At 42.3% G+C, this 20,951-nt stretch overlaps 1 protein-coding gene across 3 annotated transcripts; it reads left to right on the plus strand.

Moving 5' to 3' along the window:
* Positions 1–6,226: 6,226 nt before the first annotated feature.
* HMGXB4 (HMG-box containing 4) lies at positions 6,227–20,938 on the plus strand. 3 transcript variants are annotated; one of them, XM_068664978.1, is made up of 12 exons: positions 6,227–6,379; positions 7,960–8,065; positions 8,709–8,845; positions 10,141–10,216; positions 11,215–12,398; positions 13,615–13,696; positions 14,229–14,293; positions 14,581–14,686; positions 15,244–15,413; positions 16,622–16,744; positions 18,711–19,821; positions 20,509–20,938. In XM_068664978.1, exons 2-11 carry the CDS (start codon positions 8,035–8,037, stop codon positions 18,753–18,755), a joined length of 2,019 nt encoding a protein of 672 aa, XP_068521079.1. In that variant the 5' UTR covers positions 6,227–6,379; positions 7,960–8,034; the 3' UTR covers positions 18,756–19,821; positions 20,509–20,938. The 3 variants fall into 3 exon arrangements, with proteins under 3 accessions (XP_068521079.1, XP_068521091.1, XP_068521086.1); XM_068664990.1 differs by having other exon boundaries at positions 8,709–8,815; XM_068664985.1 differs by having other exon boundaries at positions 18,711–20,938.
* The last annotated feature ends 13 nt before the right edge of the window (positions 20,939–20,951 follow it).

Genomic DNA, 20,951 nt, shown 5'->3' on the forward strand with positions numbered 1-20,951 from the left:
AGCAAAGGTGAAGGACAACACTCCAAGTATGAAACAAGATGTGCTGTTACAATGGCTTCCCTCACCTCTACCTTTTTCATCACAAATAACCAAAGCTGTACTCCACGCAATAATATGAGAATGAATGGTGTGATTTCTTTCTTTCTTTCTTTCTTTCTTTCTTTCTTTCTTTCTTTCTTTCTTTCTTTCTTTCTTTCTTTCTTTCTTTCTTTCTTTCTTTCTTTCTTTCTTTTTCTTTCTTTCTTTCTTTCTTTCTTTCTTTCTTTCTTTCTTTCTTTCTTTCTTTCTTTCTTTCTTTCTTTCTTTTTCTTTCCTTCTTTCCTTCTTTCCTTCTTTCTCTCTTTCTCTCTTTCTTTCTCTCCTTCCTTCCTTCCTTCCTTCCTTCCTTCCTTCCTTCCTTCCTTCCTTCCTTCCTTCCTTCCTTCCTTCCTTCTTTCTTTTTCTTTTTTTTTTAGCAGAATTACTGGCCTAATTCTTTCCACCCAGAAGGGGCAGGGTGCTGTAGTGTCACTTGAAGAAAATGAGTCAAGGGGAAAAGGGAAAAGTTTAGGGGCAATTCTTTACAGGTGAACACAGATGCATGTCTGACAGGCACCTTGACTCTTTCTCCCTTTTCCTCAGCAGAAACAGTGGCACTGGGAGGAAAAGCGAGAAAGAAGAAAGGAAGGAGGTACAGCCCAACAGTATCTAGGGCACACTGGAGAAATGATGCAGGAGGAATGCCAGCTCCAGGTCTCCCATGATCATCAACCCAAAGCCACCAGCATGATGGTGGTGTCACCCTGCAATGTGACACCAGATAGTGCCACCTACCTGAGACGACAGTCCCCCCTCCACATTACATGTGCTGCAGTCACTGGGTAACCCTAGGGAAAGACAAGGAATAAGCCATCTTCCTTGTTGCTGTATCCCTTTTAACTAGTGGGGAAATTATAATTAAACTGCCTGTTGCTGCTCTTTTAATAGTATGTTAAGCTTTACAGGCAACCAGACACCCACAATTGTTTTCAACATGGTTGCCTTTATGCATATTTTATCTCTTAGTACATTAATGCCATTGTAAAATTCATTAACCTGTAAAAATTCATTAACCTGCGAGGATTAACCTGTGAAAGGAGAGGAAGAATCAGAAAGTAGTATTGAAAGGTTTTAAGAAAGTATTTCACCCTCCGACCCTCACAACAAAAGGGGAAGCGTTTTCCCTAGAGAAAGGGAAGTATCAGAGGTACCGCATAACACCTTGATGAGACCTCTGAGCTAACTGTGTCCATGACCTGTCACCCAGCTTCAGGGAAGAATTTGAGGTGAAGCAAGCATAGTACAAGGCTGCTGGCCTGGGGAGAGGAGCGAGCAGCCCGCCAGCTATGAGGAAACTAAAAGAGCATGCCTTGTTTAGCCTAGCAAAATGAGAACTGAGAGGAGGTATGACGGCTCTCTATAAATACATCAGAGCAAAAACAGCAACACGAGACAATAATTATATTAGCTAAAAGAAAATGTTGGCACAGGAACTAATGGATGCAAGCTAACCATGAATACATTTAGCCCGGTAATCAGAAGGCGCCTTCCAACTCCCAGACAGTGAGATTCCGGAGCAGCCTCCCAGTGGGAGTTGTTGGGGGAAGAAACTTGATTGCTTTTAAGATAAAGATCAATCAGTTTACAATAGGACTGAATGACAGCGTGCCCACGATAGCAGGAAACAGCCCTGGATGACCCAGAGCATCTTGTCTAGTCCAGTGACCCTGAAAGCATTGCAAATGACCTGCTGTGTGAAGGGCTCCAACACATAAAATGCTCTGCAACAACACTTGTACATAGCACTCTGCAATGCAAATGGATGGACAGGGCACCTTTCTTATTCACCTGGCCCCAGCACCAGTTTCTCTTCTTATTGCCTTTGCCATGCCTCCAGACTTTGGGAGACTGGAGCTCTTTCCACGTGTCACCTCTAGCCTGTATCTTTGTGTCAGCTCTGCACACTGCAGCCATGAGGTTGGCACTGGCCCCGCTGGCATCCCAAGTTTTGCAGGCAGCATTGTCCTGTTGCCAGCCTCTCTCTGCACCCTCCACTGCCTTTTTGTAGCTTTTCAGGGCACTGCCAGGTCCATAGCCAGGAGCAGAAGCAATATGCATGCTAGGTTCACAGAAACAGCCACAACCCATCTACATTACTGGAAGACAATAGGGGTGTCACTCCAACAGGCATCAAACAAAGGTCCCCTCAGCATGTTGCCTGAGGCATGTGGCCATTAAGAGGTATTGCTGCTTTAGTGTCACTGAGGTTGTTCTTATGTTAAGGCATGGCTGGCAGGACATTTGAGTTACATCCTTGTGATTTGGGGCCTCCAGGCAGGAATGCAATTGAGGTTAAATACCTGCACACCAATGACAATGCCAGCTCAGTTCAGAAAGCCCATTTTCTCAAAGCTAACCACAATTTCACAACTACACCCACAAGAGAGCTGGCAGCAGAGATCACTCTCACTCGCACCAGCATCACGTTCACAACTACTTGCCAGAGCTAGCTGTGTAGCCTTGGAGTTGCAGCAGTCCCCAACAGCTAACATTCAGGTGGCAACCCTATTGACATGCCAGTCCGGTCTGCCTTAATTGCAGATCCTGACATCTCTGATTAAGCTTCCATTCTTAATTCTAGCTGATTCTCTGCATTGAAGCTTTTCTCTATGCATATTGTGCAGGTATCGTCCCTTTCCCTTTGGCTAACCACACCGTGGATGGAGCACGCTCTTCCTCTCTGGCCTCCACTACTCCTGCTGTAACACACGGTGTTGTTTCCCCACCAGATGCAGGAGGACACTGCCTTTCCACCTCTCCAGCAGCATGTGAATACAGAGGGTTCAGCGCTGGGAGCAGCAGGAGAGGGTGTGCGTCCACTGTGACAGATGCTGTGGCTCCGGGGAATATTCAGGCTGTTGTACTGATGTTACAAATGACTGCATGCACCCTTGTGGCTTTGTTAACGACTATATTCCCAGCTGAAGAGGCAAGAAAAAGAATGCTTCCTGCGGAAACTGAAGACAAATGGGAAGTACTTTAAGTCAATCCCCAACACTGAAACAATGCGGATAACAAATCTTTTGAAGTTTGGCTTCTCCAGGGAAGCAGAGTACAAACAGTACTCGCTAGCCTTGTTTATAAATCAGACTAAGGAAATTATATAGCTGAGGTAATTGGCACCAAATGCCTATTTTACCTGAAGTCCGATGTAGCATTGTAGTCACTTCCTCCATAAGAATATTCATAACCTTTTAAAATGCATTTATTTCTCATAGAACCTACCCAAATGTAACACGCCATGCTTCCTCAAGGGAGGTTTGATAGCTGGTGACATACAAGTGTTGCAGTGCGCACAGAGAAGAGTAGCAGTGGTTGTGCAAAACAAAACAGACTTTTCATGGAGAGGTAGGGATTGGAGGTTTTAATCCAGGTCCCATTCGAGTTAATGCCAAATTGTATTGGAATCTAGGAGAAAAAAAAAATACAGGAAAACAAGGCAAGAATTAAAAAGGATTTCTGAGTTGCAAACTATGGCAGGGAGAAATGTTAATTGTTCATACAGCTCTGAGTGCTGTATCTAATTTTGTGCATAACTGGGTTGTGTTGTGCATAACTTGTGTTCATTTTACTGTTTCTTCCTTTTATACTCATTGCACCTGAGATTCACTGGGCTAAGTACTAAAAAGGCACGAAACAAAAAGAGGGCTACTGAATCTAGAAACTTGCACCTCAGTGGAGGCGGGAGAAAACAGGCAGACAGGAACAGATGGTGAATATAATGTAGGAAAAGCATGACCATACTGAATGGCTTAATGGGCAGTAGCCCCTAGCACACAACTCATCTCTCATCAAGCATAAGAAAATATATGCACATCCCAAAATGTTCTGCACTGGCAAGTGCCCTTCATACAATATGTATCTCATTGCCAAGGAGACACCTGACTCTTTGAGCAGTTTCTCTCCCTGGCATGTAGACAAAAGAATGCAAGATGCTCTGAGCAAAAGGAACAAGCAATATTCTCACAACAGTTTGAGACTGACTAATGCTGCACTTCAGGTCTTAAAAACTGTGGGGGCTGTTGGCTTTTCCAGTTTCCTCACCATGCACCTTTCCGGTTCAAGAGTACAAAGAAAGAATTTTGTCAGGTGTGAAGGATTTGAAGGGGTTGCGACTGTCTTAAATATCCTATCAGCATCCTGACATTTTCCCACCTGACCTGCATAGTCTAGTTGTACATTCTGAAAATCCAGGGTCCCTGGATTTTATAGAAAAATGAAAGGCTAAATTGTTTGAAAGTAGTTAGTAAATGCCAGTGGCTTGTGTTGGTTGGTACCCTTTGTTAGCTCTGAAAAAATGGGAATGATTGAAATGAGTTATTCTGAACATTTTTGCACTGATTAAAAGTGCAGTAGGAAGGACTACGTGTTTTTGTTATTATTATTGCAATTCCTATTATTATTATTATTATGTGGGAGGAAAGGTGCATGGATAGATTTCACCAAGGGAAATCTGAATGACTGGTGCTTCAGTGGCTTTATATGCAAGTATCCTGCTATATGCTTATTTTTGCAAATTCGCCTGCAAATTCATTCTCTCTGCTCTACACGCAGTCACTATCACATTCTAATATCCCTGAAACATCCAGCGCTGAAAACATTAAGCTGCAGGGGAGCTTGAATCCTTTCTCATTCTAGAGTGCAGAATATTAAACATACCTTCCCTACACATTTACTAGCTATCATTATCAAATACTTGCCATCATCTAACACCAGGGTAATTTAGGCTTTTGATTTTCAAAACGATCTCTATCTCTGCTCTTCAAGCTGCATCTAGCCTCTCCCAGCCATACTCATGTCATGTTGATTTGCTACCATTCCGTGTCCACCTAACCTGTAGGCCGTCAGGTCATAAATTTGAGAGGCACTTGTCCACGGGTGAGGAGCGTAGCTCCTCCTTGGTTATGGGCTGGAGGGCAAGGAGTGATTTCAGAGAGCTGGACCAGCGGCAGGCATGCATGTACATGCATGACAACATCTGAACGGGTCTTAAGCTTATCCTAAGAGCTGGTGGGTTTTACTCTGTTGTTTTACAGCTGCTGCACTTGCAGCATTGATCTGTGTGCATTGCAGTTGGGTAACTTTATTGCTGGCTGTACCCCTCACTTTGGATCACACTATATATTCATGCAGTATAACAGACGTGGTATAACTCTCCTGTTCTAACTCCTTTATGTCCTACTATAATGTAAATAATAATTGTCATCATTATGCACTTGTTAGGGCACAAAGTCACCGGCAAGACCAGAGGGCAAATGTGCAAGAGCTGGGGAGCTGGCATGCCTGTAACGGGACAGGTTTAACCTCAGGCATGGCTAGGAATTGTAGTCTGCAGGCAGCATATGAAGGAGAGCAGCCTCTGACAAAGAGTTATGTGAGTGTCTGCTGGCATCTAAATAAAAAGACTCCTGCATCAGTAGAGATGATGGTCTTTAAGAGTCAGTCAAGGTTTGTTGAATGGGGAACTCTGGAGTGGTCAGAGAGCAGAAAGGTTGTTTCTCAAGCATTTTTAACTCTCTATTGAATTCCTTCCAGGGATGAGCAGGGAATGAGCTCTTTAGAAGCGGAGGATAACTTGCTTTGGCCCTGCCTGCCTGCCACCCTTGGTCAATTGATTAGGAGAGTGTGACAGTAGCATGATGCCTGCTGGGGCAGGAGCCCTGAGCACACTGCTCAGCCACGCTTATCTCAGCCCAGCTGGTGGTCCCGACTCCATCCGCACCTCTGAAGCACATCGAGCCAGTTCCTCGGGCAACCAGATAGGCTTGGAGGAGACGTGCCCGTTCCCGTGCGTGCATGACTAATCACACAGAAGCTCTCTCGGTAACAGGATTTCACTCTTTACTGTTGATCCCACAGCAGCAGGCACAGCCACCCAAAAACCTAACCCCTGCGGGAAGCACAGCCAGCTCCCTGTCAAGACGTGGTGATGAGAGAGGGGCTCTGGTGTTGTGACACATGCACACTGAGGAAACTGCCACCACGAAGGCAGGGATAAGACGGGCACCTGCCCCTCACCAGACACCCACCGGGTGCCGGGGGCTGTGACAGCGAGGCTGTGTGTGCCTGAGGAGAACATCACTGCCAACCCCACACCACAACATGGCGCTCATCGACGCTCTCGGCGCTCCCTCCCCCCTCTCCCCCATTCCACCTCCTCCTCCAGTCGGAGGCGCTCGGCGCTCGGCTCCTTCCCCAAAATGGCGGCGGCGGCGGCGGGCGGCGAGGCGGGAAGCGGCGGCGCGGAGTGAGGCGGCCGCGGCGCCTCCCCCCCCGTCCCCCATCCCCGGGGCCCGCTCGGGTGAGAGGGGGACGGGAGGGGGAACGGGGCGGCCGAAGGTGGTGGGGAGACCCCGGGGAGCGGCCCGGCTGCGCGGTGGGGGCGATGGTGGGGTCGGTGGTGGGGTTTGCGCCCCCCTCTCTGCCTGCGGGTCGTGAGGGTGTCGCGATGAGGAGAGAGTCGCGATATGGCTGTGGAGGAACCTGGGGGTGCTGTGGGGGGCGTGAGGGGGCTTTGTCCCGCGGCCGTGGGAGGTGAGGAGGGGGCGCACGTTGATGAATAAAGGTTGGTGAATAAACGTGGCAGGAGCCCACGCGAGATTGTAAGCCCACAAGTGGCAAGATCGCTGCTTTCTTTTGATTTTTTTATAGTAAAGAGCGATGCTGTTGCACACGTCCATCAGTTCTGCCTACAAATCACTGTGCTCGCCACACACGATGTATAGTAGTCAGAATACTGACTTAAAACGCTTTCTGGTGGATGACTTCCCACAACCTGAGTAATTCACTTGTATTCTTACGGATTTCTGCAGAAACATCTCCGTCAGCTTGAATTAGTTGTCAGTTTGTGCCTTCACATAAATAAACACCATAAGATGAATGCACTGTACTTTCCGAACCAATTATTTATTAGATTGTTGTAAATGCAGAGATGCAATATAAGTTCCCCGCTCTCTAGGTATTCAAATCTAACTTAAATGTGGCGGGATTACTGTGAGAGCTACAAAGAACAAACTTCATGGTATCTGTGGTTGATCCTTCACATGTGTGTGTGCATACACACACACAACCACCACACAAAATCAGTTGGGTGCAGTTGCTTTAATCACTTAGGAGAGGAGCTCATCTTTTTCATGCTAATAAGTTCACTGCCTGAAAAACAAAAGCAGTTTACTGAGAGGAGTGCAACTATTCCATACCTATTCCTGCATGCTAGCAACTGTGGAACAGGCTGACTCAAAAGAGACCTGAAATTTGGGAGCTTGCAGGAGCTTGGGTGATGCAGAAGTCCTAGCAAAAAGGAGTGCTTCCTTCCATTTTCATCCCAGGCTGACATTCAGAATGGCTGCAGCAGTAGTGTCAGGAAACATGTCAGAATGGTGTACACCTTCATTATAAGATGTGCAACCCTTTCATTCAAAACACTTGAAATAATTCTTATATAGCACAGTGATCCCTGCCTGATTTCGTCTTCTCTTCATCTAAGATTCAAGGGTTTGGTACTTTTTGAGTATCCCACTGTTTGGTACAGTGGTTTCTGACGAAACGTGTCTTGGACACAAGTTCAGATGAAGTTTTGTTTGTCGTGACATGATTTTGTTTCCATTTTTGTGAATAAATTATTTTAATGATGCGGAGATTTTACAGTGAATAGGTGGTCTTGCTATATCCTTAAAAACAACAAACAAAAAAACCCCTCCGACTTAATTAAAAAAAAAAAAATCTGTCAAACCCAGCGGGTGAGTATCAGCTGAAGAGGAGGTAGACTTCTTTCCTTTCCCGCTGTCTTCCAGAGAATCTTCATTTGTTTCAGAGGAAGTTTCCCATTTTACATTGTGATTCTTCTTTATAGGAGGGTAATTTTCTTTCTCTGTTTCTCAGACCTTTTCCTTTAGATGGGAACGGGGGAAGGAGCCCAGACCTGGCAACACATTCTGAGGCTCCTGCAGGACCGCCATGGCTTATGATGACTCCAAGAAGAAAGAAGGTATGACTGCTTCATAATCTCGGAGGGAGTAGTCAAAAAAAAGGGTGCCCTCTTCATCCCTTGCCAGGCCATGGTGTCAGAGAGTGGGAAATGAAGCTAGTTGCCCGTGGGCCACTGAAGGGTATTGGACCTTAAATTTGGTCAAGATTTTGCAGGTTCCCAAGTCCTTGACTTCCAGATGCATAGTACTGGGATTAAAGAAACGGGTGGTATTTCCTAATGCAACCACCATGACTGGGAACTCTGCCCCTGCAGCCTTTCTTTTCCCTGCTAGGTCAGGGTGAAATGGGAGACCAGGGGGACTTGATGATCTTAGAGGCCTTTTCCAACCTAAGCAATTCTAAGATTCTATACAGTAAGTCGTGATAACATTTCTAAGTCCACTTAGGACTTTAGGAAGAAATCGCCAAGGATTAGAAACGATATCTTGAAAATTTGTGTTATAGCATTAGAGCACCAAGCCCTGTCCCTGCGGTCAGAGATTACAGAATGTTATCTTTCAGTCCCCTGTGCTTTTTGGGTTATGTGCATCGCTCCATGCCAATGTCCACTCCTGTCTTATTTTGTGCATAGTCAACGTGTCTATTGTTCCTTAATGTGGTATTTAATTTCTTAATTTTTTTCCTACTTCACATACATTTAGAGTTCCTAGACAGTGACCGAAGTGATGTGGAGCTGGCTTCAGTCAGGACACAGCGAGAGAAAAAACGGTCTTATAGGGACCAGCTGCAAGAGGAGGAGAGAACACAGGTCAGAAAGCCTCCAGAGAAAAGGTTTATGGTGTAAGAAAGTGTGTAAAACTTAAGATTAAATGGTATGGGATGGAATGTTTCAGTGTTCTTTTGTATATAAAAATGCCTGTAGAAAACAACAAGTACAGGTAATCATGTTCAGTAGCTTTGTTGGGGAAATTGAGGGTGTTAGTCCCAATTTCAACCAATTCTGATTTTTCTGGCCTCGGAAAATAGGGTAGTAGGATCTCATTCTAGCCTTAATATGCAACGGTGCAAGTGCTGAGATGGCATAACTGACTTTTTACACAAATAAATGGGATTTTTAAATTCATAGTTGCATTAATAGGCAGCAAAGGATGAATAAAATGTTAACTGATGCACTGTTCTCTTCCTGATTCTGCATACAGCCTGAAACTTTTGAGAGGTGTGAACTTGCCCTGTTTGTCTCCTTGGGGCCTTAACTCTGAAATCATGTTGCAACAGTTTCAAAACTTTCTTCTTTGAGTAAAAATTTCTGCTGTTAGCTCAAAGGTGACTATCTTGTGATTGGTTTTATTTTATTTTTTTTTAATCTGCTAAAGATGTTCAAGTTTAAAGTGGAAATCTACCATGTAGATGGAATTCTATAGAGGAGCTTCATTTTCAGACCATAAATCAGATAAGAGACAAATAATAATTGGGTGACATGAGTTATTTTGGTCAGTTTTCTGGCCCATCATTTTAATTGTCACTTCTCTGTCCCTTCTTTCACTTCTTTTATCTTCTTCAGCACATTAAATATGAATTGCTTCAAGGCTTGACAGCCTATGCATGCTTAGTTATTTCTTAGCTTTATTAAGAGGTAGTTGTCGATCTTTTACCAACCTATCAGCTGATGTCCAAGTACTGGCTTTCATTGTTCATTTCTTAACACTTTCAAGAGTGCTTTTTCAAGTTTTCTTGTGTAGTGCTCCTCTCAGTGGAGGGGAACTCCCTATAGAGATTTGTCTTTCAATTTCCTTATAGTCCTTTTGTGCTGCAATGTCCACAGAAAGCTTGATGCCAGTTAGTTCTCTGATGTGCTGAAACCAATTCTGAGTGTTTTTTGTATTCTCCCACCTATCCATACCCTGCTTTTTGTCTCTTTAAATCTACACTGTGGACTTTTGGGGACAGACTTACATTTCCTTTGCTGGTTTAGCTCCTAGAATGAGAATCCTGGTTCACACCTAGGGTTCCTTGGCATCGCAGTAGTACAAATGCCTCTTGATATCTACCACAAGTTATCTCTTGCACCAGTCCCTGCGAATCTCAAATTATTTCCCTGTTGTTTCTCAGCAACTTTTTTTGTTCTTATTCTAGGACAGCGAGCTCTTTCCAGGCACAGAATCTCACAAAAAGAAGAAGAAGCACTCCTCCGATGAGTACTGCTCCAGAGGTAAGACAGCAGCCAGGCAGCGGGAGGGGCTGGCAGATCATGGCTTTGAGGAAGAGATGCTGTTAAACCAATGTCATCAAACTTTGTGGTTAACACTTTATGGCGGAAAATTCCTTGTCCTAAGACAGATTGGTGTAATCAGAAACCTGGTTCTGATGAGGTTTCTGCTGCACCAGGCAGCAAAAGATTAGGGAATGACGTTTTCAAAGTCTAGCATAAAAATTAACTGTTGTTAGGGCAGGGATCTTCCACGTCCCTTCTCATTAACAAATTTGTTTTCTAACCCATGCCTTCCCGTTTTGTGTTTGCATTCTTTTTTTGCTTATTATATTATGAGCTGTAGTTTTATTTGCAGATAATACTAAGTAATTTCTGTGAATTTATAAAAACAGAATGTGTCTGGTTACACAATGAATGCTTTTGGGTTCAGTTTAAATACAGAAATATTATTCTCACAATGAAAAAGCTGGCCAGGAAATGACAATTAAGCTTATAAAACCTTAATGGGTTTAAGATTTATTTTTGTCCCAGTTCCAAAAGAAGCTACATCTTTAGAATATCTTTATAAGCTGCAATTTTGTCAAAAGTCTGTTTTCAGAATGAAAAAGCTGATGTTCTCAAGTCATTGGTCTCAGCTAAAAGTGATGTGACAACTTTGCACTTGAGGTGTAATATTTCAGGTTCAGTAAGATGTATTTTCCTGAAAATTCGCTGGTTTATGGTAGAATACAAAGTTTGATGAAACTTCAAGAACTTTCCCACCCTGCCTTTCTGCATTAAATATTTTGATCAGCTCTGGTGTTACAACTCCCGATTCATAGCCATAAGGACACACGGAGCTGCCTGCAAATTTCAGAGACTTTCTTCTTGAGGCAGGATGCAGACCAATTAGCTGTACTAACAAGTATTGCAAGGTTCCCACTTCGTCTCTTTTGACTAGCGTAGTGCTGTCTTTAAGGGAATCATCTTGATGAACACTTCTCTTGACTTTTTTTCAGATCTTTCATCTTTGGATCCACCATCAAAGAAGAAGAAAAAAACAGTTTCTAGCCCATCCTCAGCTGATAAAAACATGGACGTACTCAAGGCTGTCACCTCGCCTTTGGCCACAAGCTCCAAGTCTTCAAAGAAGACATCCGAAAAATCATCTTATTCTTCCTCTGGCCATTCTGAAAGCAAAAAGGAGCACCACAAGAAGAAATTGAGTGGAAGCAGTGGGGAGCACTCAGCGGATGACGGCAGCTACCACAAATCTAAAAAAATGAAACCTCTCTATGTGAACACAGAGACCCTCACTCTTCGTGAACCTGATGGCTTGAAGATGAAGCTTATCCTTTCACCAAAAGAGAAAAGTAGTGCAGCAGATGATGATTCTTTCTCCTACTCCTCAGCAGCAGCAGCTGCAAAGAAATCTTCCAAAAAATCATCTCGAGATGAGCAGGGCTCATTCCATATGGGTCATGAAGTGCAGAGCTTCCAGAAGTCATCCCGGAAGAAGCACAGACCTCCTCCAGACCCACATCCCCCTTCCGAGAGTTTTGGTGCTGACACATCTGTGTTTTCGGAAGGCCATGGGAGTGAGTATGAGACTTCGGGTGTGGAGGCACCACCAGAATCTGGTTCCTCTTCTGGTGGGGAGTTGGAGGCTGGGGAGCTAGTGATAGATGACTCCTACCGGGAAATCAAGAAGAAGAAGAAATCCAAAAAAAGTAAGAAAAAAAAAGACAAGGAGAAACACAGAGAGAAGAAGCATTCTAAATCTAAAAAGAGTTCTGGGCACTCTTCTGTGGCAGTAGCAGAAGTAACAGTGTCACCACCACCTCCTTCCAGTACTTCCTATGTTGTTCCTCCATCTCATCCTATTTATCACTCAGATGGACAAAGTGAGAAGAGGAGGAAAAGGGAAGAAAAGGAGAAGGAAAAAGCTGAAAAATGGGAAAAGGAAAAAGAAAAGGAAAGAGAAAAGGAAAAGGAACGAGAAAAGGAAAGAGAAAGAGAAAAGGAAAAGGAACAAGAAAAGGAAAGAGAAAGAGAAAAAGAAAGAGAAAAGGAACGAGAAAAGGAAAAGGAAAGAGAAAAGGAACGAGAAAAGGAAAGAGAAAAGGAACGAGAAAGAGAAAAAGAACGAGAAAAAGAAAGAGAAAAGGAAAAGGAACGAGAAAGGGAAAGAGAAAGGGAAAAAGTAAGGAAAAATTGAAGGGGAAATTGAATTTGGGTGATGGGTAATGGTGAATTATGCACTTCATTCCAAAAACTTGTTAAATTGAAGCATAATTCATATTGACGGTTTCATTGCAGCATGTTTGGTAAAAGTATTTCAGCTACTGTGATTTCTGTTCACAGCAAAAGAAATATAAACCATTGGGTTTTTTTGTGACACAGGCAGTCTTTAGCCAACAAAGGTCCTTTGAAAAGGTTACACGTAATCTGCTTGGTACAGACCATGCCACAACTACATTGTTTTCTAAGGTAACTGGTTCTAACTATTACCAGGTAGAATTTTAGTCTTGTCTGGGAGTCATCTAGTCCATCATCACGGTTTCTGTAAAAAAGGAATTGAACTCTTGGAAGAGTGAAGTTATTCACCCATTTATTCCTGTATTAAGATGAAGATCTAATTTTTACAGACTGCCACATTCCCATTTTTATCCTGTACTCATAAATTCAGGTTTCCACGGTTGCGCTCAGAAGTGCAAGTAGGAAAAATTGTAGCTGGAGTGTGTCTGAGATTTCCAGATAAAATAATTATAGCTATGTAAGTGTATAATAGGGTAAAACGCTTTCTGCCAGATTGACAAGAGTTGCTTTGTAACAGGAAATGGGTGGACGTAGCGCAAATTTGCTCAGGTCTCACTGTGTCCTGTGTGGTTAAGTTTTCTCTGATCACAGGTCAGAAGTTGCTAATGCCTCTGCTATCCTACATGGTTTGTTTTCCTGCAAATATGAGGTGATCTGTAAGGATGTAGGAGATAGAACAAAACATAGATAGGACAAAAACTGAGCTGTTTTGACAGATCCATGGTAGGTACTGTGAATAGTATGACAAGGGTTTTTTTTTGTTATTTTAATTAATTTTAAGTTTGAAAACTGAAATACGTGAACAGCATTAAATGTTGATTGTGGATTTAGAATAGCAAAGGTGGTGATATATGAATGAATTGCATTGATAGAGTTGTTGCAAGATAAGCCTTACGCTAAAATTAATTCTGGCTGGTTCTTGTGCTTTCATACCCACTAAATTTAGCCAGTAAATGTATGTAACACATGTAAAACTGCTATTTTGCCTTCTTGATCTAAGTACATTACCTTTCTTTAAGTCTGATAAATGCAGAATTATTAATGAAATTGAGTAGATCCCTTTATAACTAAAAGTCTTTGTTTCCTTTTCTTCTGACTAGCCAAAGAAGAAAAACATGTCTGCCTATCAAGTGTTCTGTAAGGAATATCGTACAAATATTGTTTCTGAGCACCCCAGGATAGGTGAGAAAACAATCTAGCCTTCTCTGTTCTTGATTATACATCAGTCTGATTAATCAACAGGATATGCCTTCTCTGTATCATATCAACCCCTTAATTTTTGAGGTAGCAAAGGGACAGAAATGGATTTCGTGATTAGCTTTCATTGTATATTAACCAAGCTGTGAATCTGGATTAAGGAACTGCCTACTCTTCCTTTCTTTTACTTAAAGAGTTGTCTTTGTTGTGTCATTTTTCAGCACGTGTCGTCTCATGGTCTTACATTCCCTGTATCAGGTTGTGGGGTTTTGTTTGTTTGTGTTTTGTTTGTTTGTGTTGGTTTTTTTTTCTTCATTTTAGACAGTAAGGGAAATGATGCACACTGAAATTCATTTTCTGGACAGTATAGAGAGTTCCAGTGGTGGGACAGGTTGCTTCTTAAATGTGTATGTGTAGGCCAGTTTTTCACACTGTTGACATTCACATAAATTTCCTATGTTCTCACCACAACTTTATTAGTTAATTTATTTGAAACTTTTATTTCTCCTGCTGTCAGATTTTGGAGACCTGAGTAAAAAGCTGGCAGAAGTGTGGAAGCAGCTCCCTGAGAAGGATAAACTGGTAAGGATGTGTGAGATTATTTTTTTAAAATGATTTTTGTAAACAGTGTGCTTAGGTCAGAACATGCTGACAGTAATTCCACCATACCTTAAAAACTATTACCTCTGTCCCCAAAGTGTGGAAAAGTGTGTTATCTCGCCCTTGTGGTCATAAAAGCATCCATTTTCTTCTCGTGGCATTGCTTCACCACTTAACCATGTAATGTCATTTTGCCTCCAGGTCTTGGCGTTAGGTATGAGAATTAGCTAATGCTGTAAATGTCTCTTTTCATACCATGGTAACTGCAGGTCTGGAAACAGAAAGCTCAGTATCTGCAGCACAAGCAGAATAAAGCAGAAGCCACCACTGTGAAGCGAAAGGCATCGTCTTCAGATGGTGCTCCAAAAATAAAAGGTAATTGTTGCTCTTCATATGCTCTACTTGTTTTGTTTTTTTTTTGAAGTGGAGAAGATGGTATAGACTGTAAAATAATGAACAAAGGTCCTTTCTTGTTTCTCAGTCTTACCTGCTTTTTCACAAGTCTTGACATTTAACTCATCGTAGTAGTCAACAACAGCGTTTCTTCAGGAGCAAGAATGATGTCAGCACTTTACAAAAAGATTTCCTTGTCTAATTAGTAAGATGGTATTGGTTTTAGCACTTCAGGGTTTGAAACATAAAGCAAGAAGAGGCAACAGAGACGTTCTAGGGAGAGTAGCTAGGTACAAGAGGAAAAAGGGGTGTTTATGGCTTGGCATCTCTGTTTACCAAATCTTCCAAAGCTACCAGATTGCAGACAGCTGAGGTACATGCTCTGAAGGCAAGTTCTTTCTCGAAAGACAACAGGAGAAAATACACAGAACTATTTAAGCACCTCACATCTTTGAGATTTGAACTTTAGAAAGTAAATAGACTTAAAAATAAAAGAATGAAAGTGGGATAATATGGAATTTTAATTCATGTATTTACAGCTTCTCCACCAGGAGTGATTTCCCCTCAAAAGAAATCCCCCACCAGCACTGTGGTGTTGCCTTCCTCACCAGCCAAAGCCCCTGAGACTGATCCTATAGATGTAGCTGCGCATTTACAATTGCTGGGCGAATCTCTGAGCCTCATTGGGCACAGACTGCAGGAAACAGAGGTGAGTCTGTAACCAGCAACGTCTCAGTGATGTCATATAATTTACACATAGGATCGGGGAGTTATTATTTTGTTTTACTTAAACAGTTAGACAATGCTTTTCTACTAGGAAGAGAAATTCCAGGTGGTGCAGCGTCATGTTTCTTTGATGCATTGTTGTTTATTTTCAGTGAAATAAAAAGCCTTTTTTCTCAGTAAACAGTAGGCGTCAAAGAAAGGCAGGTCCTTCACTTGCAGCTCTGTGTCCTTGACGGCAATTGTCCTTGTCTCAACAAACTAGTCTTTCCTTACTATATGTTCACCTTGCATCTAGTATTTCCTTGCTGTCTTTGAAATCTGTGGCGCAGTTACACTCTCAAGCCTTCTAAGAAAACGATCAGAGAAGGCCATTACCAAGATGTTTTTGAATGTCCTGTTGTTTTCTGGTGCTATCATGTTGCCAGTGCTTTAAGTAGTGGCTACTGTTGTTTCAACTTACATGGTAATGTAGAAGATGTAATATTTTCCAGTGTTTTTCTAGTGTTACACGGTAATAATTGTGCACACACTCAGAGTTTAGAACTCAGCTTAGCCTGTAAGCAGAACACATATTTGGCTCAAATATCAAATGTCAGTGAATTTTATGGCTAACATGGTCAGCTCATCCCACTACACTTGCTTGTTTTATCAGCAAGAAAATGAATGTTACTGCAGTTCTGCAGTTTCTGGTAGGACCTCATTGAGGTTATTCTTCAAAGGAAAAAATTTGGATTAAAAAATCTCTCCCTTTACAGAACGGCACACAAACACATTCAATTTTTGAAGATGTATTGGTAACTAAAGCATTTTTACAGACTTAGTATTTCTTTCGGTTTCAATAATAAAAAAAAGAAAAACATTGCCTGTGGGACTTACGTAATTATAATAGTAGATGTTATGAAATGGCAAGGAAACCATATTGCAAAAATTGTGGAAGTTAAATATAAATTCAACAACTTTCTGACCTTTTATTTTGCTGCCTTTGCTTTTACTACATTTATTATTATTTCTTTGAGCCATCAGTCTTTCTGTGAACTGTTCAGCATAGTTTTGTTGCTGTGTAAATAATGGAAGTGGGCTAGGGTTGCTTAGGGCTGAGGATTCTGCATCTGAGTAAGAATCAATACAGTTGTGAAATAACTGTATTTTCCAATACTTGTCCCTATAATTCTTTTCTTTCCTTACTTCCAGGGAATGGTGGCTGTTTCAGGAAGTTTGTCAGTACTTCTGGATTCTATCATCTGTGCTTTGGGCCCATTAGCATGTCTGACCACACAACTACCTGAGCTGAATGGCTGCCCTAAGCAAGTTTTGGTGAGTTCCTTGTGGTTATTTTCATTCTAGCCCTGTTAATTTCAGCAGAGTCCAGATAGTTTTCCGATGAATCAATTTTATGATGCAATTATAATTCCAGTGCAATAAGAAAATTGTCTTGGTCATACATTTTTATAGAGGGATAGTTCTTGAAACTCCTTAAGATGTTAACACTGTAGGGTATTGTACAATGTTGTGGTTTGTTTTTTTTTGTTTTGTTTTGTTTTCCGGTAGAAACGGATTTAATATTTGTTCCATTGGTTGCAGTGTGTGTAGGTCCTGTTTTAGGGACTGAATCGACCCATCTGAATCAAATACAAGCACCTGTACACATACAATTTTTGAAAGTTCTGATTTTCCATAAAAACAGATGCAGCGTCCATGCTCTGTGTTCACACATTGTTTTCTTTTGCAACATAAAAAATAACTTGTGATCTCAGTTAGGATTCCTAATGTGACTGAGTAGGGCCTTTCACGTGTGCGACCGCATCCAAGGAAAGGAAAATAGTCTGTGTTCTAAGGAACTAGATAACTACAGGTTCTTTTCCACTTTAAATTATACTTGTTATTGAGCTCTGATTTAATAAGAGCTTGTGACCTCAATGTGGCATGATGTGGACATAGATTAAGATGGCAGCAGTAGAAAAGGAATCAGAAGTCGTACCTCCAGCAGGGGGTGCAAGTAGGCAGAGGAGAAGAAGAGCAAAAATGAAAAATACGTATGTAGTCTGCAAACATTAAGAGATTGAAAACCTATCTGAACGAGAGAACAACAGAAATGGGATATGAATTGGCATGTTTTTGTAGGACATCCCAAATATTGATTCATTCTGAGAAATGACTGTTAACAACAGCAGCAAATTTGGCAGCTTAGGCTGTGAGCTCCGGCAAACTGGCTGTCTACACAGAAGCTGAGTCAGCAGGGTGTTCCCATCACAAGCCATGGAAAAACATCCTATGCTTTTCTCCTTGCTTGCCAAGTGCATTCAAAGCAAGTGACACCCCTTTTCCACATGACTAATGGTGGAAACTTGATCAACTTATTGTTTGTTACAAGGAGCAACGAAGCTTCAGGTGGATTAAGGCACTCACCATTCACTTCTGAAAACTGGTATCCAGGCTTGATAATAAAGAAACTACTCTAATTTTTACGGTCAGATGTGTAAAAACTGGTATTCTAAGGCAAACTTGCCAGTGGTTTTGTTGCATATAGTATGCAATTTATATTTTCAGTCGGTAGGTGGCATTGTTAAATTTTAGAATCACCATCGTTACAGATCAAGCTCCTCTATTTTCAGCAGTTAAAAGGTATTCCTGAGGCCTTCAGCCAGCCAGCCACAGATTTGAGGTTATTGAAATGCTGCATTTGAAGAATGTGCAGATAATATGCTGCTCCCTGTTGTTTTCTGATACACAAAAAAGGACTCCTAGTCTCAGAAGTTTGTTGCAATGATAGGAAAAACTGGAAGGTACCTCTTTCTGACACCCTACTAGTTGGTGTTTTTGAGTTTTTTTTGCTGATATGCTGCAGAATTTCTTAAAGGACTTGTGAGTTTAAAGTCAGTTTTGTTGTTGTTGTTGTTCTTACATTCTACAATGTTAATTGCTTTATGTAAGTCCTTTACCACATCTTCCCAGTGGTTGATGAGATATAGCCAATGTGGCTTCTTTCAAATCCAAAGACAGAGATGGGGTTAATTAGGAGGAAGTCACTTGAGGAAAGCCCTGAGCATTTTATTTCTAGGTGCTTCCAAATACCGAGGCTACCTTTATGTTTAGTTAAGTTTCCAAAAATGTGAAAATAAGCCTAGCAGCGGGGGGCTAGTGGTGATTAGACAGTTTTGTTGTCTCACGATACAGCAACTCCTAAGACGAATGTGTGTAGTACATTGATCTGTCTTTTTTTTTTTTTTTTAAGGATTTTGAGTCATTACCTGACATTAAAACATTGAATTTCTTTTCCCAGTCAAACACACTAGACAACATCGCCTACATCATGCCTGGACTTTGATGGGAAAAGATCCCGGGATTTACTCAACTTCCGTGTAACTGACCTGTGCACATATGCACTACACCGGCACTCCCGAAGGACTCTGTGTGTAGGGTTTTAAGTTTTTTTAACTGTACAGTATATACATAGGATTGTAACTGTCTTATTTTTTGAAAAGTTGTGAAGTTAAGCTGAGAGAACAGATCTTTGCTGGTGGATGAAATGTCATCCAATCTAAAAGTATTTGTATGAAGAATTCAGAAAGGTTCTGAGATACTAGCCTTAAATTCAGATCCTTTAGTGGGGGAAGCAGCCAGAAAACGGATTTTTCAATATAAGGAAGGACACATAACCATGAGAGTAGTCATAAAAACAACCCAGAGAGGTTGTTGAATCTCCATCCTTGTTGATACTTAAATACTGAGTGAGTGGCCTAGTGTAGTTGGACTTTATTTAGAAGCAGGGGGTTGGACAAGATGACCTCCTGATACCCTTGCCAGTGTAAAGTATTCTTATATTCTATGGGCACGTAGAGAAGGTAATGTAGGTCGGACCAAGAAATAGAATTGAACTCTTCACCAGCCCTATTTCTAATTTTCAATTTAAAATCTGCTCGAGGGGAAAGCTGGATAGTTGATCAAAGATGCAGAGGGCTTTCCCTCTTGGACACATCTTCTACCCCCTCCTCTTCAGTCAGTAATAACTGAAAGTTGTCAGTGTCAGCTCCCTGGTCTGGTAGCTGGCATTTGGCGTGAAGTTGAAGATGAGAATTTAATCTTTTCATGCGGACTTGCATCCAAATCGTCATGAGCACCGATTTATCGACAGACTTCATTGGCTTGAGGGGATGCACCTCCTGCTGATTTTTCCAGGGCATGGTCAGCCTGCTTTGATGGAGAGGAGAGCGATAGGAGATGGGAAAAACTTGGATCGCTTCTGCCCATCTCGCCCCTGGTTTATGAACAGACAGCCCTGGTTTCTGAGTTTGCTGCTCCCCCACCCCTTTCACCAGCAGTTTTGAAAGAGCCGTGGTGCTGCTGCGAGACGTTGACTAGTGACCAATTTGAAGCCGTTGCAGCCGACCAAGGTACCTGTGAGTGGATGGGACTGATCCCCCTTCTTTCTAGCCACATACTTGGTGTTTGGCTTTCCGTTCCTCTAGAAGAGGAGCTGCAGGAGAGCATTTGACTTTCATATAGGCGTTTGTGTGTCTGTATGTATGTGTATGTGGTGTGCATATCGTATGTATTTAACTTTTAGTGATATCTGTAACAGATTTTAATTTATCCTGTATATTACTGTGTACATGTATATACGTAATTTAAAAGCGAAAATCCCTGCCTTTACCAGCAGCGTGTGGAAGATTCCAAATCTGCCTCACCACTTCCTGCGGGAATCAGATGTCTGTGCAGTAGTAAGCATTGGCACTGTATGGGGAAACACCAGAAGGATTTCGTGTCTGTAGAAACTGGTTATCTGGAGAAGCTAGGTAGAACAGATGAAATATAAGTTGACTTCAGGATATTCAAACTTATTGGATAACAAATGGACAGTGACAGAAGAGTGTTCATTTTTTCTTTGAATTTGAAGTCTAGATTGCCTTTTTCAGGGCAGTTGAGATTGAGCTGACCCTTTTGATGGCTGAACACTAGTCTTAAAAAATTAAATCCTCAGGTGTGGGGGAGGATGTTTCTCCCCGTTCCTCTTTACTGTGTTTTTTCCCCAGCTGTGCCCGTGCAAGGTACTGTCTCTTACGGACCTTTTCTCATTTCAGCGTTAGTTTTTCTCAGTGTTAGTGGAAGAGGCAGAAGCTTCTCACGCCACCACCCACGTTCTCAACCCAAGCCTCAGACCAGAGCATCGGTGTTTTAGCAGCGTGTGAGTAACCCCAGCGAGCCTGGAACTGGAAAGGGCCTGGCAGGGAGGCGATCTGCTCCTGCTTCTCATCGCGGGCACTAGCAAAGGACCCTGCTGCGAAGCAACCAGCCCTCACAGCTGAGGGTAAAAAGGTTTTACAGGATAAAAACCTGCTTTACGAGGACCAGAGGGAGACCTGCTTCAGCTTTGTGACCTCTACAGCAGAAAACCCTTCCAGGAAGAGCCCCAAGGGCTTTGCCCGCACCTCGCCGCTTTTACACTTCGCGCCCCAACTCCCGACGGCCCCTTTTTGTACGGCTCCGACAATATATTTTTGTTACACACCCGCAGCGCCTCCCT

The sequence above is a fragment of the Anas acuta genome, chromosome 1, assembly GCF_963932015.1.
Source record: "Anas acuta chromosome 1, bAnaAcu1.1, whole genome shotgun sequence".
In the NCBI taxonomy this organism is placed as follows: domain Eukaryota; kingdom Metazoa; phylum Chordata; class Aves; order Anseriformes; family Anatidae; genus Anas; species Anas acuta.